This window comes from Chelon labrosus (assembly GCF_963514085.1).
Source record: "Chelon labrosus genome assembly, chromosome: 19".
Lineage (NCBI taxonomy): Eukaryota > Metazoa > Chordata > Actinopteri > Mugiliformes > Mugilidae > Chelon > Chelon labrosus.
In genome coordinates, this window is record NC_140352.1 from 13,595,249 (window position 1) to 13,622,788 (window position 27,540).

The 27,540-nt window shown below is 40.4% G+C and overlaps 1 protein-coding gene across 3 annotated transcripts in view; it reads left to right on the plus strand.

Moving 5' to 3' along the window:
• Positions 1-26,886, plus strand: part of mapta (microtubule-associated protein tau a) — a 33,132-nt gene extending 6,246 nt beyond the window's left edge. Inside the window, exons 2-15 of one of the 3 annotated variants that reach the window (XM_084568038.1) lie at positions 4,098-4,236; positions 7,335-7,427; positions 8,104-8,193; positions 9,545-9,565; positions 12,029-12,057; positions 12,417-12,557; positions 12,837-12,897; positions 13,252-13,505; positions 14,427-14,519; positions 15,644-15,736; positions 16,945-17,037; positions 17,970-18,051; positions 19,551-19,657; positions 22,949-26,886. In XM_084568038.1, the coding sequence (XP_084424164.1) occupies positions 4,116-4,236; positions 7,335-7,427; positions 8,104-8,193; positions 9,545-9,565; positions 12,029-12,057; positions 12,417-12,557; positions 12,837-12,897; positions 13,252-13,505; positions 14,427-14,519; positions 15,644-15,736; positions 16,945-17,037; positions 17,970-18,051; positions 19,551-19,657; positions 22,949-23,146 (1,476 nt within the window). In that variant the 5' untranslated portion in view covers positions 4,098-4,115 and the 3' untranslated portion in view covers positions 23,147-26,886. Of the gene's footprint in view, positions 1-4,025; positions 4,237-7,334; positions 7,428-8,103; positions 8,194-9,544; positions 9,566-12,028; positions 12,058-12,416; positions 12,558-12,836; positions 12,898-13,251; positions 13,506-14,426; positions 14,520-15,643; positions 15,737-16,944; positions 17,038-17,969; positions 18,052-19,550; positions 19,658-21,143; positions 21,295-22,948 lie in introns of those variants that run through there. The other 2 variants (XM_084568036.1, XM_084568037.1) reach the window with 2 other exon arrangements.
• Positions 26,887-27,540: the final 654 nt, after the last annotated feature.

Below are 27,540 nucleotides of genomic sequence, written 5' to 3' on the forward strand. Positions count from 1 at the left end.
AGTAGTAATTAACCATTTGCTCTCCAAAAAACTCTACTGATTGACACTCAGACTTAAATGAGGGGTCTAAATCGCTTAAAATATTTAATATCACATGATTTCCATTGTTAACGTGTGTTCTGCTTCATTTCTGTTGCATCAAATCAAACTCAAGTTAAAGGAGAGAGTTTTTAGAAGGTTCATTCTTTCTAATTTTGAATTTTGGTGTTAAATTTTTGCTTGATTTGTCACATGTCACTGCAACTTGTTGATGGAGAGAAGCTGATTTATTATGTGGCTATGTCTCACTGTTAAGTTTGTGATTTTAGTTGGAAATTCCCCCCAAAATAAGTCCTTGATAAGGCTTAAAGAGTTAAACGGCTTAATTTCCCGTAAAATAACCATGGTTCAGACTAATGTACACTCACTTGACAAAATATTAGGTACACTAGTGAAAACAAATGCGCTAAATCCTCCAGTTGATATTGAAACACCATCAGAAAGGTGATAATTCAAAAGCGTTTGTTATTTAGCTTAGCCCACTGACTAAAATGTCTAAATAACAGGAATGTGTGACGGTACAACCCAATAGTCCTACAAACCACAGCATCCAAAATGAAAACACAGTCGAATCAACAGCTTTCATGAAGGCCTGTTATGTTAGAGCGCATTTATCAGTGTACCTAATGATCTGGCAAGCGAGTGTACATTCCTTGTGTATACAGGATTATCAGCTGAAGGATCCAGTTCTTATCAGTTTGTTTGCTCTCCAACCGTCTGAGCTCCCGGATGCGGAGCGAACGGCCTCTCAGAGGGATTGTCTTCGCTGGCGAGGGCGCAGCTTTCTCCTTGTTGTTTGGATTCTGTCATGTGTGACGCTACAATGGGAGTTTTGTCCAGAAGATGTGTGTGTGCGAGGACTGAGGGTACACCATTCATTGGGATTTCTATGGGACACACACACACACACACACACACACACACACTCTTCTAGTTAGAATACATTGGGACCTCCTCTTTTCTTAATGAGGCTCTCTTAACTAGTGACTTAGACTTAGACAGACTTTATTCATCCACAAGGGTTATTGCTTGCCCACAGTAGCTCAGTTTCAAAGAAGTTGCAAAAAGTAAAATAAAATATAAGTAAAAATGTAGTAAAATAAAATAGTATAAGCAAAAAAATTTACAAATTTTACATATGAACAAATGTATAAGAAATAGAGACAGAAGTAAATATATATTATATTCCTAGAAAGGATTAATAAGGTGCAGTAATGTGCATTAACATTAATAACATGGAGTTTTCTGTTACAGAAAGGTGAAAGTTGTACAGCCAAGTTGAGTAGGGAAGTGCTTTTACTTGCAAATACTGAAAATACTTGACCACACTGTAAAAATATTCAATTTAAAATGTTATATAAGTATGTAAAGTATAATCAAGACATACGGTACTCATTTATAAAAAGTAAAAGCACTGAAAAATCATTACTTGTGCAGGATTTTGTTCCTACCAACTTTCTTTAGGACTTATGCACATTTTCTATTAAGGATGGATAAAACTCATGAATGTAATAAAATAAAATATGTTGAAGCCATCCAATGAATTTTTAAATTAATAAAAATGAATGATGAAAATGAACTATATTTAATCACATGATTACTTGAAAAATTATGTTTTTCAAGTTTTAAATAGTCTTATCAACATGGAAGCAGACTAACATGCGACTGTACAGATCACAAAGTTATAGTTTCACTTTTACAAAAAAAATCCTACAACAGGCCGCTATTGTTGTAGGAAGTGGTGAATTTGTTTTGCAGCTGCGGATGAACACACATTTGGTGCTTTGCAGTGAATATCTCAAGAAGAAGTGAGGGCGAGTCAACAGAGGCATAAAGATAAGGGAATTCTTGATAAAAGGAATCAATTCATAGTTGAATTTGATCTTTTCGTTGCCGTAAATCACCAACCTTAACCCCTAAACCTAACAGTAGGAGCATTTGTCCCTGCGTCTCATCTGTTTCCCGGTTGCTGCCTTTTGTGCCAAATGTCGAACGCTGTTTAAACATCCAAGGTCAGGAGATACGAAGGCACACAGAGGGAAGGTCACATAGCTGAGCCGAGTGCACCTCTAGAGTGGCTTTAACAGGGTGGAGTAACCATGGCAACAGTTTGGGCAATGCCGCTCGTAAAGAGACAATTGCATCAGGTGGCGTAACGTCACTGCAGGGTGTTACAGGAAAGCCTGAAGAGGAAGAGTGGAGGAATTCATGGTATGATCATTTACTGGAGTTAAATGGTCGCGCATTCAAACTCTGGTGAAAGAACCTGCTGCAAAATGTGCGAATTAAATGAATTGTCTGTATTTTAGTGCAGTAGTTCAGGACGCTTTCATGATAAATCTCTGGATTAATGGGAGAAGATAGAAAACATAGTTCTCGGACAGTGCTTCCAGTGTTGGGCATCTGTAATTTAATTAAAACCATCTGGGAATTTTGGAGAGTAAATGTCACTTTGGTGGAACATCTGAAACCCGGCTGTGTGCTCAAGTATCTGCAGAGGGTCTATAGGGTCATCGTCTTCTGTTGCATTTTTATTTATTTTTTTAATTATCCCACTTGATCAGGTCTTTATTTTTCAAAAAGTTGATATATATATATATATAGTGGTCAGGTTTAGGAGGTTTTTCCACAGGTGCGTTTTTGGATTTTTGCTCAAACAAGGCACATGTGATGTTTCTCATGCAAATGTAGTAGCGGAGTAAAGTTTGAAGTACCAGAGGCTTACTTGGAAAATTATGTCATCAGAGATATGTGTTTATATGTCCAAAAACACTGATCACTAAGGAAGTTTACTGACTGTAGCTCTGCTGCTGTAGAGCATCAAATCTGCTGGAAATAGAGCAGAAGAAGAAGAAGTTTTGTTTGCAACTGTATTGAAAACACAGAATTGCTTCAGTAGAAGAAAATGACCAAGATGTATGCAGCTTCTTTTGAGAAGAAGGAGGATGAGGACAGAGAGATGAAAGGAAGAAAAAAAGAAATGGAAGAGGAAGGTGGGACAAAAAGAATGCGAAGAACGTTTTGTCCATTCAACCCTGAAGTGATAGAGTAGAAGAAGATGACCCAGATTCCTCCACATCTCTGATGTTGCTGTCCGCGTAGTTTCCAGCTTCGTTCATCTTTTCGAACACTTTTCTCAACTGGTTGTTTCTCCACCTCCATGTTTCTCTCCATCCTGGAAACTCGTCACCTGATGTTTACCCCACGTGGAGCAAACATACTCAGAAAGAATTAATTTATTCCAACCAGAGGGAAACCAGCAGATCAAGTTTTTACACTGTTATGTAAATCCACTTTGTTGGTTTCCATAATTGAATACGACCAACATTTATAGCAGCTTCTTCATTAGCTATTCCATTTCCACTGCTGGTTAGAGATTTTTTGTACCATAATATTTTGAACCGTCTCTTGGTCACTACAGGCTTTAAACTGCCCATGAGAGATTAAACCCCCAAAGTTCAGAAGCTGCCAAATCTGCGACACCATACAAACACGAAACAAGCGGTTTGGATGCTGAGACTGATTATGCCATAAGCTCTGTATGCTGGCTGGATGTGTGAGCTTGTGTGAGAGGGGCGGTGGAAAAGAAATGATTCGAACTGAACAGTGCTGATGTAACCAGACGCTTAATCTGATATGTAATCCTCTTTTTTATGAGATTTGACGCAATTCACATCTTGCAAATGTGACGGTGCTGGGACTTGTTGAAGGCTCGGAGTTGGCGGGTGGTTGTTTAGGAAGTGCAGGTTGTCACAGTGAGGCCGGTGCGCACATGGGCCGAAGGGACTATTTTTGTCTGTCAGGCTGTAACTTGAAGCGCCGATCCCACGTCAGGACGTATAAATAACCTGGTTTTCACAGACACAGTGTCTGTTTACATTTTGTGGTGACGGACTGGGCTCTACATGCCGGAAGACAAAGTGCGCTGTCATTACACTAAGTCCTTGTCAGCTACGCTGCATGTGAAGTTTGAAACTTGACATATATGATGTGACACTTCCTGGATCTACACCTTGACTCTGCCCTGACCTCCGTTAATTTAATTTGCTCTTTTGCAGCTTGACCTGCAACTGGCAATGGACTACATGAACAACGCCTCGAACAGCTACAGTTCTGGGGACACCATGAGCGCCTCCTTAGCCAACATGACCATCAACGACCAGCACCACCAGGAGAACGGAGTCGCCAAAATGAAAGGTCAGACATGACAAATAAAAGCTTTCCCAGTTGAGATGACAAAAACGAACGTGCCAGATAGAGACAAAAATAACGAAGGTGCCATCAAACCTCTGAACCCTACCGGAGGGATGGAAATAAGTCTCATTTCTGTTCCACTGGGTTGAGGTCTGGTTGTGGATTTAGAAGAATCACATTATTTCAATAGTCATTCAGTGACCAGCAATCTATATATAAAACCTTGCAAAGGTTGACAAAGGTGAACAGATCTCAACTTTGAGGACGAAAGGGTGCAAGCAACACAGCTGACTGATAAATGATTTACCTGAAGAAAACACTGTCCACCACTTACTGCAAAGTTCACCATGCTGCTAGTGGCGATAGAGATCAAAACTGCCAAAACCCCAAAACAGGAATAGGAAGTGGTTGCACTCTTACTAAAATGGAAACCGCTCCTTACTGTAGCTGAGCCGCCGAATACTTGGGCTGTTACAGTGAATTTAGTCTAATGGTTGGTTGGTGGTCAGAGGGTGTAAGTCGTCGTCGTTGTGTCCTTATCAGTTGGTTTTTTTGAGGGTGTTTGAGACTCAAGAGCAGATGCTAATCGCTAGCATGTCAGCGCTACTTTCCAGTGCATTCACAAGCTGAAAGCAGATTGTTTATCTTTTTATTTATTTATATATAACTCAAATATCAATGTTACGCTCCGAGTGGGTGGAGCCAACCTTTAGCAGTGGTTAGCATGGATTCTTAATTCATAGATATCATCTTCAAATATGTCATTGTCACAGTTGAATAAAATTCATTAGGAAAAGTTAATTTATATTTTAGTAGTTAAAGCTGATCAATTGAAAAAAATAATATCTTAACATACACATTGAGCTGTATATGGTATATTTTCATTGTTTATATCTGATGATATATTTGGTTTAAATGGTTACAGCAGCATTATTAGATACAAGAGAAGAAGAGTGATGTTTAAATGGATGAAGGATTGTGTTTTATTCAGTATGTGAGAGTAAATTCTTCATATATGTTGAACCAAGACTGTAATATATATGATTATGTGTTAATCGGATATTAAAAACATTTGTATTATGTATAATTTAATAGTGTAGGGTTTCTTGTCATATATAAACACATGCTTAATTATGATATAGCTGCAACACTATAAAATATGAAATCATGGAACGAGTTGGGAGACACTGACCGTGAATAATCACAGTGTTTTATATCTGTATGAGTTGTGTTATCTGACTTTGGGGTCAGTCACTTCATGTCAGGGCTTTAATCCCAGAACACGATCAGATTATACATAATAAGAATTTAAATGTTCAGTTTCCTGGAAAGTCTCTATAGTCTGTAAAGAGTCGGGGCAGAGGCCGAACCCCAGAGTTTCAGCTGCGCTTTGTTTTAATCTCCCTTTACATAATGGATAGAAGATGTGCTTGACTGGCCCTGCATGAGTGCCCAACTGCAGCTGCACTGGGCTCTGCTGTAATCCAGGCATCTGGGTCAGACTCCTGAGACGAGGCCTGTCTCCATCCCGTGCTACTGTTCGCCCCCAACAATCAGGCCTTTAATGCTGCTCGGAAAACATTAAACAAGGACTCTGAATCATGGAAATTTGAAAACGGCAAATAAAAGGCAGAAGATTCATGTCCGTTTGTTTGCACTGGTAAAATGATTAATTACAGTCCTGACAGATGGTTCAGTTTATCGTTCATAATCAGTTTCAGATTTGTCAGCAATATCTTTTCTTCCTTTTTATTTATTAATTTTTTTTAAATCCCCATTCAACCGCATGGCCAATTAGTACGTAGCCTAGCTTTCCCCAGTTTACAGCCCTCACTAGTGCAGTCGTTCTTCCCGTTTCCACTTCCCATCGTCTCATTTACTAACAGGAAGCAGCGCACAGTGTCAGATCCATCCACAGAAGTTAACGGCTCTGAATCAGTTATCAGCACAGAAACTCAAAGTGAGTATCTCGTTGGACTCTCTATGTAGGAGATGTGTGGAAAGTGTAGTACTTGTAGTGGGACGTTAGTTGTGTGGTTAGTTTAAGGGAAATGTAGGACAATGTGATGGTTTGGTTCATTTATGATATGAAAGAAGAAGAAGAACAGTGACGTATTATCTCATTATTATGTCTCTTAATTTTCAAAATACCATCTCTATAATCATGTAAAAGATCTTATAATCACGTGATCCATACATTCTTGTAATTTATTGTCTCACAATCCCAAATTAACATCTCATAATTGCGTCAAAGATCTCATCATTACTGTATGTAACCCAAATATTCCTGTAATTTCTCATAATCTCAAATTAGGATCTGAAAATGACACAAACGTAATGTCATAATTACAGATCAAATTCTTATGATTCTTATAATTTACTTTCTCTTAATCTCAATCTACAGTACCATCGCTATAATTACATAAATGATTTTATAATCACAGGATCCCTAGATTCTTGTAGTTTATTATCTCATAATGTCAAATCACCATCATTTCTGTACAAGATCCAAAGATTCTCATAATTATGACTTAATTTTTCAAAATTCAGTAACCTAGATAAGTTGTATACCTGCATTTAGAGTATTTTGGTTTCTTTCCAGTAGCATATTTTGATATGAGGACCAGGATAAGGGATTATAAAAGTTTCTGAAATCAGGATGTTGTGTGCCAAAAAAAAAAGAAATATCTTGTGAAGTTATGGATTACTGTTTTTGTGTTTCTCAGTGGAAAAAAAAAATCTTTTGGGGCCTTTAAATATTGTCTTTTATGTGATAAACTGTTGCAGTGCGGTTAACAGACAGTGAGCTGCTAATATAATTTCTTCTAAAATAATACAGTGTCTTGGGGCTCAATGTTTTGCTGTTGATGACTTTATTGCTATGAATGAATGTGCTATCTTTTTGGAACCAGATCTGAACAAGCTCTTTTTCATAAATCTGTATTTAACACACCCTGTTGCACATGTATTTAACTATTTTGAATTCTTCCTCTACAGCCCAACTTGAGAGAGGGACCGCCTAACATGTAGCTTTGCTTGGTTTTATGTTTCTGTCTCGGGTTTGCCTCCAGTTTGACCTCCGGCTTACCTTCAATTCACAGAGAACGAAGCAGCGCTCAGTGAAAACGGGGTGAAATCTGTGTCTGAACTCTCTCAGCCAGAGAGCAGCCACTGTGAGGACGAGGTGCAGCCTGGTACGCCCGTCTGCACGGCTCATGCTAGAAGCTTGAAATGCAGCTTTAGTCCTCAGTTGCTGCTCTTTAGATGCAAATTGTTGCTTGATTTTTCCCCTCTTTTTTTTTTTTTTTTTTTTTTTTTTTTTAAATAACTATCCTTTCGTTTTAGAGGTATAATCTTGGAAATGTTTTCTGTTAGTTTATTGGTTTTATTCTGCTTCCCTTTCAGCAACCTGCTTTTAAATTGTCTTGATTTAAACTTAATTTATTGCTTTGACCCGGTCATTTGCTTGATATTTATAGCCAGCAGCCTTAGTTGTGTTGTTATCCCAAACAAGGTGCAATAGGGGCTTATTACCCATTGAATATGCACTAGAATCACCACTTCACAGCCACAGATCAGCGACTAACATGGAAGATAATGGCTCTCTGTTCCTGTAAGAATTGGCCACAGTAGTTCCCCTCCAGTCTGTGTCAAGCAGGCTTTGATCATGAATACTCAGAGTGACAGCTTGTCTAAAACTAAGTGGGAGGGAAGGTCATCAGGTTGAAAAGCCTCCTTGATCTGTTAAATAACTCCTGGGTCTTCAGACATAGGACAGGAATCAGACAGGAATAAACCTCTAGTAAACCTGAGGCTAGATTTTAGATTTAACAGTGTTCAGTGGTTGATCTACGTTCGTTTGTCCTACAGCGGAGTTGGCTGCAGAGAAAGAAGATGTTGAAGCTGTATCTGATCTCTCATGTGTAGAGAGCACCTTGTGTGAAGATGAAAGTCAACTTGGTACGCCTGCAGCTGATGAGCTGCAGCCTCTTTTGCTCACATTTTAGTTTGCTTCGCATCTTTAAATTAATAATTATTTGCCTGTTGTGGTGAGAATTTGATGAGATGATCAATACCAAACTCAAGTATGTATGTATGATGCAGCTAGTTAGCTTAGATTAGCATAAAGCTAGCCTGGCTAGCTAGCACGAGCCACTCACCAGCACTTGTAAAGCTGACTAGCTAACTGAAAGGGCTAGGCTGCATGTAATTTATCACTTTTAACAAACAACGTATGACTTTTAGTTAACAATTTAATACATTAGGCTAAGATTAGTGTTTATTACATTTAGCTAACTATTTAATCCGTTTTTACTTTTAGCTAACTATCTGCCTACATTAAGATAACTATACAATCTATTACCTTTAGCTAGCTGTTTATTAGTTTGAGCTAACCATATAATCCATTAATGCTAGCTTTTTGATATAATACTTTTAGCTAACGATTAAGTTTAGCATAAAACTAACCACTTGTTGCATTTAGGTACAAATTTAATAAATACATTTTAGCTAACTCTATGTTAGGCTACATTTCTTTTAGATAACTATGTATTTTTTGTGTAAGTTAACTCTTGGATTTTGTATGCTTTGGACAGAGCCAGGCTAGTTCTTTGCCCCGCTTTCTAGTATTTATGCTAAGCTGAGCTAGCTGGCTGTAGCTTATAGTGTGGTGTTGATGTTCGTAGAGACCAAATTTGCTCCCTGCTGCTCTTGTGTGTGCCCTTATCGTTAAACAAAGCTTACAATCTGTTTCTTTCAGCACCACGACTGGAAAGAGTGTTTTGGGGTTTTATTTTATTCTAACTCTCTGACAGTTTAAACACTGCTCTTTCCTGTACTGCAACATGATCACAAGCAGATTTAAGAGCCACACTTGGCTCCATTTTTAAACAAAAAGATGGTCACATCGAGGCTATTTCTGAATGAAATAAAAGGTCAGACCACAGGCAAATTTAAGACTGCCGTGATCTGTTAAACAGATGCACCGCTCCCGTTTTAGGGGAATGCCAGAATAATGTCAAACACACATGGAGCACCAGCTTCTGTGTGGCACTGCTGCAAGATGCAAGACTACACACTGAGTGGAAACCTGACTGCGTTGTGTTTGCATATCTACCTGTAAGCTTTTGAAGGATATATTTACCTGCTATCTGCTGTGGGCTTTTTGCATTAACTGAAGACGTGATGTATGTGGGCTTTCATTGATTTCTTTGCAGTGAGTGAGTGTATTAATCGCTCATGAATGACAGAAGCTCATTACTAACTAATCTCTTGTGTGTTTTCCGTCTGTCTCATCATGTTCAATCGGCAGCAGGAGGAGCAGCTTCAACAGGTAGGCTGTTATAGGTTTTATTGATCGCACTTAGATTCTATTTATTTACTGCAGAAGATGGATATAAATGCACTTGTGATTCCAGGCGGACAAGAAAGTAACCCAGAAGGGAGGGAGCTGTTTATTTATTATATGTTGTTGATCTGAGTTGCTGAAACTTAAAGAGTCAGGAGTGTAGCATCTGAATAAATCACTTATTTAAATATGATCAGAAAAATACATTATTATGATTTTATTTAATATTTATATTAATCAGCAGACTCCTGCCCTTGGCTCTGTCAAGCACTTTAGAGTCTTTCAGCTTATTGTTTTGGTTTTGACAGCTGCTACCAGGCATCTGTTGTAGTAGATATTTGTTGGTGGAGACGCACAACGGAGCTAACAGACAGTTATGATTTAACTAACAGCCTCTGATTGGTCAGCTGGTGTGTGCTGCCAGGAGTCTGGCCAGTCAGAAGTCCTACTGCTGCTTTGTGGGTTGGACTTAATATATAAGCTGCATGTGTTTTACATATTAAACAGGAAACAAATTAAGCAGAATATCAGATGCACACACATGAAATTCTAAAGGTTAATTTTGACATGTTTAAGGTGCAGTTATTTATTACTCATTAAATACCATAATAAGGAAATTAATTGTTAGGTTTATTGTTTTAAATTGTTTGTTTTATTTGTTTTTTTATTACTGAAATTTCTACATTTCTGATGGGTGCATTTCTGTCATTTTTATGCAGAAATGTAGAAATTTCTGAGGTGTGCAAATACTTTTGTGTGTGTGTGTGTGTGTATATATATATATATATATATATAATATTCTATATTATATATAGAATATTTGTTGGTTTTTTTGTGAGGAATGCATTATTTTCCACTTCCAGAGTCAGTTCAGGGGGACTTTCATAATTCACAATTTGGTGGTGTGTTCATTATGTTCACTGGAATGCATCATCTCTTTTCTGTTGTCAACCCAGTGTGAAACATTTTTGTCTCAGTTTGTTTTGATGTGGATTTTTTCCCCACCATTCATCACTTCTCAGTTTGTGGTCTTGCTTTATCATATTTTTACAGCTCTCTCAGTTCTTGGTGTTTTTTTCTGATAACGAAACAAAAGTTTTTTTTTTTAATCACCCTCATGGTCGTCACTTCTTTAATTATTATTTTTTGTTTCGATGGGGAGATGGAAAACGAGTGCTGTGAATTTCATCACTAACCTGCTTTCCAAACAAATTAGTGAGGCCTGCTACTGGAGTCTGCAGTGAGTTTGCATTCGCAAAGCCTGCTGTGCACGGAGCCGCTGGGATGGGCACTTCCGGCTCTCTGGACCCAGGAAACAAGGCGGTGGGAGAGTGTGGGAAGAGGCTAAGTGATTCTTTATGGTCCTCTGAGGACCTCAGCTGCAGGTCAGAGGATGTGTGGGACAAGCAGACCAACAGGGGGAGCCCTGAGTGGACTGGAGCTGTGGATTCTCAGAGGGCGATCAGCCTCGACGCCTCGGAGTGCCAGACTGAAATGAGCAATCTGGCTTTGGTCCGCAGCACGGCTTTGGAAGACCTGACGTCCATCGGAGACAGAGGCCTGTTGGTTGATCAAGGAGCGGAGCTCGTTCCCGAGCAATGTCAAGATGGACTGACAGCTGATGGAGCAGCTTTTACGTCCTGCAGTGACTCGGGACACAAAAGTATCACTTCAGACACACAACAGGCTCCTCATACACAAAATATGTCAGAGCCTAGCTTTGATTCTTATGTAGAAGAACTTCATCCAGCCGAAATCAGTAGGAACATTTCAGAGAAGGATCGTCTTCTTACCAAATTGCCATCTGACACCGCAGCTGAAAGCAGCAGTGACTCATGGTCACACAGGGCCAGCGTTTCAGAGCCTGACATTTCTAGTGACTCAGAGATGAGGAGCAGTGTGGTTCAGACCACTGGCACCACTGAGCTCCAGAAAACATCCCAACAAAGCGCTTCAACCAGAAAGTCTTTGGTTCCGGTCGCTATTTTCAAAGGTCTGTTTGCTGTCATGTTCACCAGTTCAGAACCAGCCCTCTTCAGTTTGCTCCTTCCACTTCTTTGATTTACAACGCAGCTTCTGCTCTGTTATGCAGCACTCTCCCTCCGAATTTTATCTATGGAAGTTAAATTGACCCGAGGAGAAGCTTGTTATCCTCCCTCCCCACTTTAGCTTTTTGTTTCATCTCTCCATCTCTGCTCACTCTGCTGGTTATGCAGCCCGAAAAAACCCCCCAAAAACCCACGTTTTGGTTTAGACGTTCACTTACGTGTGCATTATGTGTCACGTTGCATGCTGCATACCCAACATCACCACTTTTTGTTGCCATGAGAATGTATTAAGGCACACACTTGGAAACAAAAAATGTTATCCTAATGCTCTTGGGTGGAAGTAAACCAAATTTCAGATATTACAAAATCTAAAGTCTGCTCCTCTTTTCTTTTTCTGTAGCTCAAGCAAAGATGGATAATGGAGATAAGGTATGTGGCCGAGAGCATTGTTTTAGTCTCATTTATTTTATCACCCTAAGTATAATGTTGGTTTATTAAAGCTTGGGTCTTATTTTGGTAGCAATAAATTATGACTAGATCATTTGGAAGAAAAATTGCCGACAAATAAACCAGTTTTTTGAATGTGTTGTTGGTTTTGTTGAGTACAAATTAAAAAAAAAAAAAAAAACTAAAGCTACAAAACCAAGACCCAAGCCGTCATGAACCGGAACCATCCTTAGACACATTTCTTTTCATTATCTTTCATTTGTTCAATCATTCTCCTGCTTTATGTTCACCGTCTTCAGACCTTTTGTTTTTCATCCGTTTTTTCCCTCCTCATGTAAAAGACTCAAACTGTCACCACGCCAACCTCTTCCCTTAAACAACCATCCGTGGTCACCAAGGGCACCAAATCACACGCATCTTCCCGTAACGGCCACAGCTCCATACCCGTTAAAGCCGGCAGCACGGGGCCCAGGCAGCCCGAAGTAAGTACGGGTCTGAACGCAGCTTTAGACCTGAGCCGAGTTCTGATTTTTCACCTCACTTTGGCCCCTCGCAGACTGAATCTCTCCGGTCGAAGACAAATTACAGCCAGATTAAATGCACCCAAACCTCATTTCTATGTTTGTCCCCTAAGTTTAACACTAACCAAAGCCTCATTCACTCATCACAGTTTACATTCATGCTGTGTTACAGAAAAAAAAAACCTTTCCGTTAAGAAGAAATGCTAAACTGCTCTCCGGCTGTGTTTTGTCGATTTTCAGACTGGTGCAAAATCTCAGACCCCCGGAGCCAAAACTTCTGCCAGAACTGCAGCTCAACCAGGTACGAACTCAGGACTTCAAATTTTATTTTATTTCATTGATTTGAATAGATTTAAAGATACTTATGATGTGCCATGTTTTTTGTGATACAGCTAGTGCCAAGAAACTCCCCACTCCAAAAAATGAAAAAGGTAAAAGAAGTAAAGCAAAGAGCAGATCGTTAGAGATCACTCCCAGTCTCGCATGGCCACAATGCCACAGTCTGATCCAGCTTGGGTCAAACTTGGGCAGCTTTTAGTCAGTAGAGCGCCTAGTCTGTTTTGTTTCTATTAATTACTTCATTATTGCTCTCCTCACGTCCGCAACTCGACTTGTTTAAAGCCTCCTGACCTGTTACCTCTCCCGATTGCTTAAGATGCCAAGAGTGGACAGAGCAGCCCTGGTACTCCCAAATCCCCCTCTAGCCAAGTGCTTTCCGCAAAGTCTGCAGCCGAGGCCAACAAAGTGAAGAAGGTGGCAGTGGTGCGCTCCACTCCCAAATCCCCGGGCTCGCTGAAGAGCCGCCCGCCGGCCCCTCTAGCCGCTGCAGCGCCGATGCCGGACCTGAAGAACGTCAGGTCCAAGATCGGCTCCACAGACAACATCAAACACCAGCCTGGAGGTGGAAAGGTAACCTGACCTTGAGTCCAGCTTTTACTCTGAATACACCGCCCAAAGCTCTGCAGATAAGAGTTTTAAAAGGCAAACAGAGCTGCTGTGGGGGCGTGGGAATTTGGACAAATTTGAGCTTCGTCAGGAAGATTCACACTGACCTATTTAAGAATAAACACCAAAATGTATAGTACGCTGTAAGAAACACGTCCAATGAACACATATGATGTGATGCATTCAGTGCAGTGTCACCAGAATGGAAAGAAACAGGAGAAACATTCATGTCTTTAGCAGAATATTCCTTTAAATCCATCTCAGACTGAATGATTAACTAGTCTCTTCTCACATAGGCGTTGGTCTGTATCTGTTAAGTCAAAAATAGTAAAAGAAAAAAAGTCTTTGGTCCAACCCACTAAGATTTAAATCAGCCAATCAGAATATTTCAACTTTCAGTGCAACTTTGTGGAACTGAAACTCCAGTTTGCAGGCTGATGTTTTCAAGTGTGCACAGAGTCTTTAGTGAGTCTGCGCTTTTTTTTGTGTGGAGGTTTATTTTAGCATTAAAGGCGCTGCAGGTCTTTGGTCTAATTTTATTTGGGCTGCAGTCACGTGTCGGATATATTTTACTGATGAAGCTGAGCCGTCGCGTGTTGTGATATTTATGGACCTAAATGAAATCATGTAGGAAACCAGAAGAAGAGACAGGGTTTATGTTTAAATCACAGATCAAAGGAAAGGATATGGGCCGTTTACACTGCTTCATTCAGTCCTGGCGAGCGTTGGAGTGGTAAAGGAAATAAGGGATCTTTATTTGGTTCATGAAGTTACACGAAGCACTGCTGCACCAGTTAACGTCCGTTTCTTTCAGGCTTCACACCTCATGTTTTTAAAGCATCGTCTACGATCTAAATCTAAACGCTGGCGTTCTCATTTTTCCAGGTAAAAATCCTTGATCAGAAGGTGGACTTTTCTAATGTGCAGTCTAAGTGTGGCTCCAAAGACAATATCAAACATACACCCGGTGGCGGCAATGTGAGTAACTGAGGGATGAACTCAACACCAGACTCTTGAGTATCTCTGCAGTTATGAGCATGAAAACCAACTTTTGGTAAAAACTCAAATTAAATAAATAAGTTTAAGTGCTCTGTAGTAAGTTATCCCTATTTTAAAGTACATGCCGATGTACAGTCACAGTCTGCTCATTTTAATCACTAATAAGACTTTAAATATTTTCTTAAAGATGAAGTTGTATTCAGCCAAAAGGGGAACTTCTTTAATGTGTTGCTGGCATCTGTAACATTTCAGACACAGAATAAAAAAACAACAACACATTTACTCTTTACTCATTTATCTGTTCCAAACTTGCCATATTTTGCACAGTTGTGTGTATTTTCATGTGTCAAGGCCTTGACAAACCAAGCCGAGAGTGGGTTGCGCAGCATTACACCAGCACTGGGGCTTCAGTGAGTGTCTGTGACCCTAGTTTAGGCAGTGTGTCCTGCAGCAGTGGCTGTAGTCGGACTCCTTTTGGCAGCATTGCAGCTGATCCAGCAGGTTGAATGTTCAGGAACACTGACTGGCTGTTCGGCTTTGAGAACCAAAGAACATGAAGAGAATCGAAAGTAAACAAAATAATCAACAATCAACAGCATGATGACAGAGAATAAATAAAGTGTCGACCAACTAATCAGCACGATTCAGGAGAGACCAGCTCTGTACGACTGTTTGTAGCTCTCAACTAGCCTCCCAGCTAAATCGAGCTCTTCCTGTTTCTCCTCTTTAACGATGAATACAGACTACTGCCACCTGCTGGTATGAAGAGGTATTTCATTTCAGGTGCAGGACGTATGTACTACTTTCTAATTGTTGGCTGAAGTCTTTGTGTTGCGTTCAAGTGCAACATTGTGTTCGAGTCACAAGAGACGTCTCAATCGGCCTTTGACGTCGGTACGGTGTGTCCTGGCCTTTAAAGTCATAAGTACGTATCACATATTGGTTCCCCGGTAATGTTACGGATGGCAGCTTTAACGGCGAGAGAGTCCTAATATGTCTAGTTTTCATCCCTTTTAACATCTTACTTCCTCCTTTTGGCCTGAACCCTCCTGCAGCTCTTCTCATTTTCACTCCTGAAGAATTCTTCTATCTGCACTCTGCAGGTTCAGATCCAAGATAAGAAGCTGGACTTAACCAACGTCCAAGCGCGTTGCGGTTCTAAAGCCAACTTGAAGCACACGCCCGGCGGAGGCAAGGTGAGCGATCCGCTTCTAAATGGTCATCTTCAATTTGTCAAAACCGCCACGATGCCACAACACAGCCTACCGCATCACACACAGTTACTTATGTACATTACAGTAGCGTCTAAGTCTTTTACCAGCAGGGTGAACGGCTTTCTTCCACTGTCCTCTGCACTTTTCCAGGTTAAAATACTTGATCAGAAGGTGGACTATAGTAATGTCCAGTCTAAGTGTGGCTCCAAAGACAATGTCAAACATGTACCCGGTGGCGGCAATGTGAGTAACTTAAGAGATGAACTCAGCACCTGTCTTGAGTATCTCTGCAGTTATGATCATCAAAAAGGACCCGCTCGGTAAAATGGAAAGTTTTTTTTTTTTTTTTTTTTAAATCATCCAGGTCAAAATATTTCAGAGGTTTTCGAAGTCTGCAAAAATATACGGAGGGCTTTGGGTTAACAGGAAGCAGAGGTGGAGTCTTCACTGTTTAAAGTAGCTGAATTAGCTGTTTGCATTTGCTGTTTGCTCAGCGGTCGTGGCTGTACAGACAACTATCATTATCAGTTACTTTGATACAGAATAAAACTTTAAAACTTGATTAATTCTCAGCCAAGTATTGTTTTTATAAGCAGTGTATTTTCTTGGCATCTAATCTCACGTTGAATTTGAAAGTGGGTCTGAAACGTCTTTAGATTTATGGCCTGAGAAGTTGGGAGACTATTATCATCATTTACAACAATCAATGGAAACTATTAAACCTGCCTGTCACATGTTCAGCCCAAAGTGACGTCATGAAATATGTAATATAAACATAAATATTCTGTTTACTATGAAGTAGGACAAGAAAAAACAACAAATTATCACCTTTTTTTGTTTGAAATCACTTTTTAAATTTCGACAACGAATGTTTTCACCCCATAAAACCGTTTTATTGTTGTTTTCACAGCTTGAAAACCTCTGAAATAAATGATCTGGTTACAGTGGCTCCAAAGCCGATAACAAACCAACATGGTAAAGTGAATGTATCTATAAAAAAGAAAGAAATTAAAAACTCTTTCCCCGCCATCTTATATCACACTGGTTCCCTCCCGGTTAGATTTCACTCCCTGAGCCTCAAACTCGTCCCCCCCTCCCGACTTTTCCTCTCCAGAAGTGGTCCTCATTCGCAGCTCTTGCTTCCTCCAGGATAACACTGTTCTCTTCCCCTCCACGTATCAACTTTCCAGGTACAAATTCTTGATAAGAAGTTGGATTTAACCAATGTGCAGTCCCGGTGCGGCTCCAAAGATAATATAAAACATGTACCCGGTGGTGGCAATGTGAGTAAACGAGGGAGTGGCCCGTGTGTCCATATTACACGTCCTCTTCTCGCTTCTTCTCCTGAATGCATCTTCACAGAGGAGCACAAAACCTCGTGTGTGTTCAACCCTTTCCCCTCTGACACTCAGACCTGTTAACACCTCCTATTAACAGTTTTATCAGACAACTTACCAGCAGTCATGAGCATTTCATACTGCACTAGCTTCTTCCTCTGTTTCCTCTGTAGACGTTGACATGAATTGGGGCGCTGTGTGAGCGTCCAGTGCCCACAGTGAACCTACTGTCTTATGTAATGCTCATGGTCTAATGAAAGCTTGGTAACTCCGCTGAATCTGAACCTCCCGAACTGGCCCTTAAAGCAACATGCATGTATCCTAAATGTTTTTCATTCAATCAGTTTTATAAACCCTGTAATGGTGACGTGAACTAATTGTGTCACAGAAGTGTAAGAAGACGGAGTCTCTGCTCAGTAACAAAGAGACTCTGTCCTCGTCCTCTCCACCAAAGCGAGCGAGTTGTCGTCAACGCTGAGGTGACCTCGGCTGACAGACTGAGCGCTTTGTGTTTCCAGACAAACGGCCCCGAGATGAGGTCATTTATTGTTGCATTGTGATGCATGTATGAGAGAATCGTCGAGCCAGTATGAGCAGTGCATGTCGAAGAATGCAGAAGATGATTTACATCTGGCTCAAGTCATTTATCTGCATTCTTATCTAAGTGTTTGTAAAGACTGAACCTCTCACACACTTTAATATCTAATCCAGCCTGTTAGTTAGTTAGTTAGTTAATTAGCTTGGATCTGTTTCCTCCCTCGTTACAGTTTTCTGGATCAGTTCCTGTGTGGTTGCATGCAGAAGGAGTTCAGACTTGTTGATCGTGTTTCCCTACTTTTAAACTGTATCTTTTCTCTCTTGTTTTCTTTCCTGCACAGGTTCAAATTGTGCACAAAAAGATCGATCTGAGCAACATTACATCTAAATGTGGATCAAAAGGCAACCTTCATCACAAGCCAGGTAAGACGGCAAGCTATGGAATCAAAACATAACCACATTTTCTGGGCCATATTTTTCCGAGATTCGCACCTCACAACAATCCTAGAAATTCAGTCCAGGCGTCGCACTGTGATAAAATTTGTCTCAGATTATCTGTTAATGTGAGATGTCTACAGATCTGCTCTTAAACCTGTAGAACCGCTCACAGACCCATCGCCCTGATTTGTAAATCTCCATGATTCCCTTCAGCACTTTCACAATAACCAATGAGAGACAGTGCCTGCGAGTACATGAAGCAGCTGTCATAAACATGCTAGCCCTCTAAGCTAACGTTAGCTAGCATACAAAACTGACCCCCAATCAGTTTTCTCATCAACACCAGTTTTGCTTTATCATCTTCCAAAAAGTACAGCGAGTTCTTCTTCTTCTTTCATTGTTTTGATTAACGTTTTTCAAACCAGCTTGCAGCTGCATTACCGCCACCTACTGGACTGGAGTGTGGATCATTAGATTTACAACAAGTTGCTTCTCCACACTCTTTATTTTGTTAGTGAGATCACATGAGGTGGCGTATTCAATTGCTCCCTGATAAGGTACAATAATCTAAATTACACTCTTTTGCCAGTTCATTAGGTACACAGAACAGTCCTGCACTAAATCGTCATAAAGGTTCTGGCGTTCAGTATTAGTTTAATAAAACTAAGAAAGCTGTTGGTTCAACTGTTTTTACATTTTACTCAGTGGCTAAGTAACGGAAACACTTTTAATTCAGTTTAGCAGCACCATAAACTGCATCCTGTTGAATGACCACCTTTCTGATGCTGTTTCAACGTCAGCTCAACAATAGAACTGTATTAGACTGTGTTTGTTTTCAATAGTGTACCTAATAAAGTGGCCAGGGAGTGTATATTTTGTATTGTGTGCACATCTGAGATACAGATTCAGTCACTCTTCCGTTTAAGAGTTCACCGACACTCGCTTCCTGACACCTCTTCTTGCTGACTGGATGTTCAAATATTTCACCAGAAAACAACTTCTTTCTCCTTTCAAATCCGTGCACAACACCTCAGACTTAAACCGCTGGACAAAACCTTTGTTTCGCAGAAGTTAAATGACTGTAAAGCTTTTTAAGGATTTGCTGACAAACTGCGGGTCAGCAAATCCTTAAAAAGCTTTACAGTCATTTAATTTCTGCGATACAAAGTCCTTAAATCCGCTGATTTGTCCATCTGTGGTGACTAAAAACAAAAGTGGCAGCTAAACAGTGAATAATATTTAACTAGAATGAGTCACAGTTGTGCGTGTTTGAGTGTAAATGTGTTGTACGTTGAGTCTTAAGTGTAACATCCCCAAACCGACAACAGCAAAATCCTTTTAATGTAATCAAGTCATATTGAGATTTTAATTTTTGATACTTTACTGTTTAATACTTAAAGTGGAGTATTTTTACACGGTCATATCAACACTTCTGATGATGGACCCCTTTAATAATGCTGCTATACGCTGTGTTCTTTCTTCAGGAGGTGGAAATATTGAGATCAAAAACGAGAAGCTGGAGTTCAAAGTTCAATCCAAGATCCGCTCTCTCGACAACATCGGCCACGTTCCTGGAGGCGGACAGAAAAGGGTAAAAGACATCACGATATTAGCGCGCCGTCTTGTTTTTCTTCTTCATGTCCTTATAGTCAGACGGTTCTTGGCTCTTGGATGATTCAGCTGTTTTCGAAGCGTTAGCCCTTGAGTTTGTTTGTTTTTTCTTTGTGGGTGAGACACGGTCAGCAACACCAGGCAAGTTTCACACAACGCTTGACTAAAAAACAAAACAAAAACAAAAAAAAAACTGGCTAAGAGCGTTGCCGGTCAGGGATTGTGTAATTGTTGGAGGTTGTTGGGTAGACTTCAGGCAAGACTCAGGACTGAAGAAGAGCGCGTCTATAATGTTTTTCTAACTGGATTTAGTTATAAGGCTCCAGCGTTCTGTTACTGACGAAACAAACTGGTTACGCTAACCCCACGTTAGCAGGCACTGGTCAATAAAGATAAAAATTACAGGTAACTTCTAGAAGCTGTAGTCCACAGCAACTGGACAGCATCGTTGGAAACGTGGAGACATCTTGGTTATCTTCTTCTACTCAGTCAGTTTAGGTGGTGGAGATTAACATGTACCCTTTCTTCTTCTTCTTCTAATCCCTTTCTTCATCTTCTGATACTTCTTCTCTCCTTCCTTCTTTGGCCCCCTTCTTTTCCTGTTCCCCTCCTTTTCTTCATGGTTCTTCTTCCCCTTCTTGTCCTTCTCCTTTATCTCTTTCTTATTCTCTTCCTTCTCCCAATCCTCTCCCTGGTTCTTTTACTCATCCTCCTCCCCTTACTTCCTCTTCTTCTTCTCCTCATTCTTCATCTCCTCCCCCTTCTCCCCTTCCTTCTTCTACTTCTTCATCTTCGCATTCTTCTCTTCCACCTCTTTGTTCTTCTTCTACTCACTGCTCATCCCCCACCTCTCCTCCCTATCTTCCTTGGTTCTTTCTTCCTGTTCTTCTTCTTCTCCTCCTACTCTCCATGGTTCTTCAACTCCCTCTTGCTCCTCCTGTTCCATCTTCTTCTGCTCCTCATCCTGTTCCTTATGACCTCCAACTCTTTCTTGTTCTTGTTCTTGCCCTCTCCTTCTTCTTTTTCTTCTTCTTCTGTTCTATTTCCAGTAGATTTGCACAACAGCAGAACCACTCCGGTTCTATGGTGACTGATGTGTTGATATAAACACGTTTATCTGATCAGATTGTTCTGTTTCCATGGTAACAGTTCATCAGGGTGAAAACATGTTGTGTATGTAAACACAGCCAGTGTAGGACTCTTGAACCAGGAAGTGACGTCCAGCATAGTCGACCATACTTTCCCCCTCCTAACCCAGAAAACAAGCATCATCATTTAGACTCACGGCTCCCTCCCTTTTACTTGTTGCTTCTCCATTTTCACTTCATCATAAATGATCAGCTCATTATTTGCAGAGTTCATTTTTTTTTTCTTTTTGTTGCATTTCCTTTGACTTCTGTTGAAACCATCACGTGTGTGTTTTCGTTGCATGCTGTGTCATTTCCTTTGCCGGGGCTCCTCTGTAGAGGGAGAAGGGGAAGGAGGCCGAGGGCAGCGCCTCAGACAGCCCCTCAATCCCCTCCCCCGCTGCCTCCCCCCCTCAGTCACCTCAGACTGTCCCATCAGCTCCCATCACACCCATCCTGACGAACCCCCTCATAAAGATTGAGGACTCCTGTAAGTACAGCCGCGTGACACGTGAAGCTTTAAACGAGCCGCTGCTGAAATCGTAATATTGTGTTTTATTACAGACCATATTTAAATATATATTCATTAAAAAGCAGGAAGACATTTTAGCTTGGTTAGTTTCTGATTTTCGTATTACAGCCTCTAACAGCTCCACTATGTGGCCACAAGTGTGTAGACACTCAAACATGTGACGATTAAACATGTCAGTACAAAAACATTAATTATTAATGCATTAAAAACTGCATTTTGCTTTTATTTAGCAAATGTGAACTTATCAGGCATTTAATGTGAATATTTGTATAAATTAATTCAAAACTGAGGTTGTTTCAGACATAAAAATGCATGCAAAGTGCATTTTATTTGCATTTTAGCAACCCTAAATAATTAAAATTCTTTAATAACGTGTAAAGATATTACTTTCTTTTTACCTTTTCTAGCAGTTTATATGTTTATAGAACAGTTAACTTGGCTTTCTTGTCACATATTTTTATTTGATGTGTATAATGGCATAAATTCATTCAGAATTTAGGTTCTTTTTGAATAGAAAAGCACATTATATTAGCATTGCTAAGGTTCTTGAGAAACCCCTCTAGAAAATGCAATATAATTCAAATTCTTTGTATTTAATGTGCCTATTGTTGTCCAGCAGAGGGAGGTGTAGCAGTGCTCCTGCTTTATGTCTCAATAACTGAAGAAGACAGCCTTAATAATAACTTATATGATATCTTTTTTGTTTATCCTTTGCAGCTATGTATAATAATTATGAATGATGTAATTTGGGCGCAAATAATGGGAAGTTAAATGATGGATATATTAGCCCATTGAAGTCTATAAATATTTAATATAACTCCCACAATTACAACTAATTTAGTGTTTTTATCTTCTGATTTTCACAGTTTTAATTGATATCTGTGTTGTTATATATATATTATGCTTACATTCATAGTTTTAATATTTAATTATCTGCACGGTGTTGTTGTGTGCGCAGCTGGAAGGAAGTTTTTGCATCACTAGCCTGTCTTGAACATTCCTAGTCTAGCTTTTAGCATCCTAGAGCTAATCTTTAGCATGCCTAGCCTGTCTATCTAGAATCCATAGTAAGCCAGTCTTTAGCGTTCATAGGGCTTGTCTTTAGCATCTCTAGACTAGCATTTAGCATGATCCTGATTGTTCAACAAGACAAGTACTTCATGTCTCAGCCTTGAGCATCCCTCCCTAGGCTAGTCTTTAGCATCATTAGCTTAGCATTCAACATCCTCAACTAGTCTTTAGCATCCTTAGGCTTTGTTTAGTATCCCTCCGTCTTGAGCATCCCTAGGCTGGACTTTGCATACCTAGGCTAGCATGTAGCATCCCTTGGCTAGTATGTAGCATCCCTAGGCTAGTTTTTAGCATTCCATGGCTAGCATTTAGCATTCCTAGATTAGTCTTGAGCACTCCTAGGCTAGTCTTTAGGATCCCAAGGCTAGTTTTTAGCATCTTTTGGCTAGCAGGTGCAATCCCTGAGCTTGTATCCCTCGGCTTGTCGTGAACCTTTCAGATTTTTATTTCAGAGTTGATGCTGTTTTTCTGTGCTTTTTAAGACTGGAAAACAAACATTTTGCTGATTTGCCTCTGACTGCCGCCTATGATCTGACTACAGATTGAGAGCCACAAGCTGACCTTCCGCGAGACGGCTAAGGCCCGCACCGACCATGGCGCCGAGATCGTCTCCTTGGAAGACTCCCCTCACCAGCTCAGCACCGTGTCCTCCTCCGGCAGCATCAACATGGCCGACTCTCCACAGCTCTCCACGCTGGCCGACCAGGTGTCCGCCTCTCTGGCCAAACAAGGCTTGTGAACGCGCCCTGCCCTCCACCCTTCACCCTCACATTGACCACACGTAGAGGAGTTGTGATGCCTTCCTCGTTATTTTCACAGGACTTTTTTAGCTACCCATCACTGTTTATCCTCCACTAACCTTTGAAACTGTTCTTGAGGCGTTACCATTAGAGGTCTTGAGACAAAAAAAAATTAACAAGTAGGCCACCGTGTATTTAATTTCTGTCTGTGGTCTTTGATCTCTCTTTTATTTCCAACCTTTTATATAAGTGTCCCTTCAAGAGTTGAAGCACCCCAGCAGAACAAAATTCACATATCTCTGCTAAATCTGACAGCTGGGTTTCCTGTCACATTGAACCCCATTAGAAATTTAACTTTTCAGTGTCGCCTTGATTGGTGTCCCCTGGCATATCGTTTTTTATTAAAATAAGAAAAATGACAGAATATCTGCCCGGAAAATGGAGGTCCAGTTTGAACAGTTACAGGTGAGGGTGCTAGAGGAAAGTCGTTAAAACAAAAGTAGCAGAAAAAAAAAAATGCTTTCAGACCTCACTGCTGTTTTTGCTTTGTGTAGTCCGGACGTGTGCTGCACCTTGAGCTACCGTGATCAAAAATAAGGCTGCCGAGAGGCTGGAGGAGACGTCTGTAATTCACATGTCAACCTTGACCATCCCTATGATAGTCTTTAGCAACACTAAGCTCGTCTTTAGCTTCCCTAGGCTAGTTTTCAGCATACCTAGGATAATCTTTAGCATTGTTAAGCTAGTCTGTAGCATCTCTTGACTAGTTTTAAGCACATCTAGGCTAGTCTTTAGCGTTCCTGAGCTAATTTTGAGCATACGTAGGATAATTTTTAGCATCGCTAAGCTTGTCTTTAGCATTCCTGAGCTAATCTTGAGTGGGCATAGGCTTGTCTTTAGCTTTGCTAACTAGTCTCAAGCATCCCTCAGCTAGTCTTGAGCATCCGTAAGCTAGCATTTAGCATCCCTGCTAATCTTGAGCATACCAGGCTAGTCTTGATTATCATTAAGCTAGTCGTTAGCATCCCTAGGCTAGTATTTAGCATCCCAAGGCGTGTATTTACCATACTTAGGCTACTCTCAAGCATCCTTAGGTTGGTCTTTAGCGTCCATAGGCTAGCACTGAGCACATCTAGGCTAGCAGTTAGCATCCCTGGGATAGTCATTCTCATTTCTAAGGAACATTTAAATATACACTGTCTGTAATACAGTTTACCGCTTAAAACACTCAACCCACAATCGCACGAATACCGTTTCTTTTGTGCCATATTTCTTTTTTTAAATTAAATGTATTTTCTATATGGAATTTACTTAAAGCTACAGCGCAGGACTTTTGAATGTAAATTAACGTTACGTTCAAGCTCTTTCCAACTAAGCAAATCGGAGACAAGCAAAGCTACACTGTCGTTGAATCGCCGTTGTAGTTTTTCTTCACGAAAACATAATATTTGACTTGACGTGATGGTCAAACAGTGTTGGGCGTCCACTGCTGCTATAGACATGCGTACGCATCAACAGTGTTTGTGTAATTTGTGTCACTGCCAAAAGGGGGAGACAAACGTTCTGCACTGTAGCCTTAAATATTTATATGAATTGTCATGTTTTATGAATTAATCTATTTTGGTTAGTGTCTATCTGCATATTTTTTTATTTATAAACAATAATTTGCACCTGCATCTTCTGAACAGTGTAGATTGAAATATTCCCTAAAGCTAACATATTCATTAATTATCGTTGCCGTGTGAATAAGTTGCCTCCTGATCGGCCTCTAGGTAGTCTTATTTCCGACACAGCTCCACAGGTGAGAGGAGGTGTTACCCGGATTTTAAAAAAATAAATAAGAATAAAAAAACTGAACAGCTAGAGTAGGAACTTTGTGTTGGGCACAGTTTTCTAATCGTACTCTGTGGATATATGACATGTATTTGATATGAAGAAACATTTGTATCGTGCCTGCTACTGTCAGTGTTAATTTTTTTTTACTGCTCTATTGTAAATGCGCTACAGCTACGAGGAGGAGGATTAAGACGTTTTAAGTATCTGAATTATCAACTTACTCAGCTCTGATTACAGTATTTAAACCGCTATATGCACTAAAAAGGTAGCTAGATGAATTAATCACAGTTGTTAAAGGAGTTAGCGAGGCTGCTGCAGCAGCAAAGATCCTGTCTGTTAAAGGATGTTTTAAGGAGGGGTTTGTGTCATGGTCGGATGATGGGATCTGGCATCACCGAGGAACTGTTAAACCTGAGCTCTGAGCACACAGGACTCATCAGCCAGTTGAGTTTCAGCTTCGTTAAATGCTCAAATTCCCTGTAAATTACGGCAAAAGTATGTGAACATGCAAATGTTGCGCTTCTGAATGATTTTTGCTAATGTTCGGACGTAAAGAGGTGCTAACCTCCGCGCAAAAATCCGTTCACAGCGCAGTTCCACAAATGTCCACTAGAGGCTGACTCCGAAAGTGAGCCAGTCGCCATAAATCTCCAGGTTAAAATGACAACTTAGTGGATAAACATTTACAGGCTCTCTAAAGCTAATTTTGCCATTTGTTACAACTGTACGACTAATTTTTATATAAATCCCCAGTTTAAATCATATTAAGGATTAATAACCTTGGCCACTTTGACAGGTGGGTGGGTGTCCTCACAGGTTGCTAGCTGTCTTTAGCCTCAGCTCCACTTACGATCCACCTCGTTGACCACTTACGAATCAGCTGGTGGAGTCAGACAAGATGGCGGCGACCGGAGACACCACACTGAGCTTCAAACCTGCTCTTCAAGAAAGTTATGAACAATTTAGGAGCCATCATTGTATGCGTCAGTGATTTAAACTTTAAGACCATTGACCAACCAATAACTTTAAAAAAATACTGAGGAAAAAAAAGACTAAAATTGTGAGTTTGACCTTTTTAAATTAGCTGGGAGTCAGGGGGAGTGAGGCACTGTTAAGATGGCGACGGTCAGAGACGACACGCTGAGCTTCAAAACTGCTGTCCAGGAATAATCTATTCGCAAAAGTCAGGTTAGGAAAGTGTAAAATATTTCACGCTGTAGACTTTAAAATTTCACTTCAGTGGAAATAGGAGGACCCACTTAACGTGTCCACATACTTTTGGCCACAGCTCACTTTTAAGGTCCAGTTATTCGCATTTTCATTTCAGATTGTTTTCCTTGTTTTTATTCCAGCTGCAGGTTGACTTGTTCCCTAACAATCCAGTCCACGTGTTGATCAGTCCTCGTGACTCATTCCTCGCATTAACTGATATGAGTGAAACAGCTTCTTGCATGCACCTCATGTAAGGTTGCCTCCCTTTGACAAAGTGGTCTCTTTGTATATCCTGTTTATATATGCTTTTAATTTGGAGGGATATACTGATCTGGAGGGTAGAAAGCTGTGTGAAGGTTTTAAATTGAGAGAGCAGACAAGACTTCACAGTGTGCTTGCATGCTAGATCCTCGGTGCTTTAGTTCGACCACGTCTCGTCTCCGTTGCTGGACAGACGTGGACGCTGAGGGGACGAGCCGGTCCCGAGCGTCGGAGAGTTTTTTCCTGCAGTAACAAAAAAAATAAAAAACTCGTCACCTTTTATTTGTTTTTCTTCTTCTTTGGTTTCTTCTGAGGCTGTACAGTTGTGGAAATGTGATTGTTCTCGTTATTGTGCATTTGATCAATAACTGGTTTATGATGATTCTTGTTGCTGTATATGTGTATTTGAAAATAAATGCTATGAAGTCACCGTTGTTGTTGCGAGGGATTGAATCAAAAGAGCTGTTCTCTACATTTTTAAAGAGGCGTTTGTTTACATAGATGATAATAATCAGAATAAAACAACACCTCATTCATAACACACTGATCAGAAGGTTTCAATCAGATGTAGAGGGCTGGTGTAAACCTCTGATCATCTGATCTCCTAACAACCATGTAAACACTTGAGCTGCTGGTTTCTCTCTGGTTGGAATAAATCCATTCTTTCTGAGCACGTTTGCTCCACATTGGGTAAACATGAGGTGATGAGTTTCCAGGAAGGACAGAAGCATGGAGGTAGAGAAACAACCAGCTGTTTAGTGTCTCAAAAGATGAACGAAGCTGGAATCCGTGAGGACAGCGATGTTGGAGACATCTTGGTCATCTTCTTCTGCTCTATCAACTCAGGTTTAGAGACAAAGATGGAGGAATATCCTTCATCTCATTCTTATTTCTGCGTCTCCTCATCCTCTTCCCTCTCCTCCCACTATCTTGTTCTATTTCCAGCAGAGTTGATGCTCCACAGCAGCCGACAAAATAAAGTTCTATAGTGACTGACGGTGTTGGTGTAAACGCATACATCTGATCAGATCATTTTAGTCTCCATGGAAACAGTTCATTTGTAATCAAAAGTACTGATCAGGCT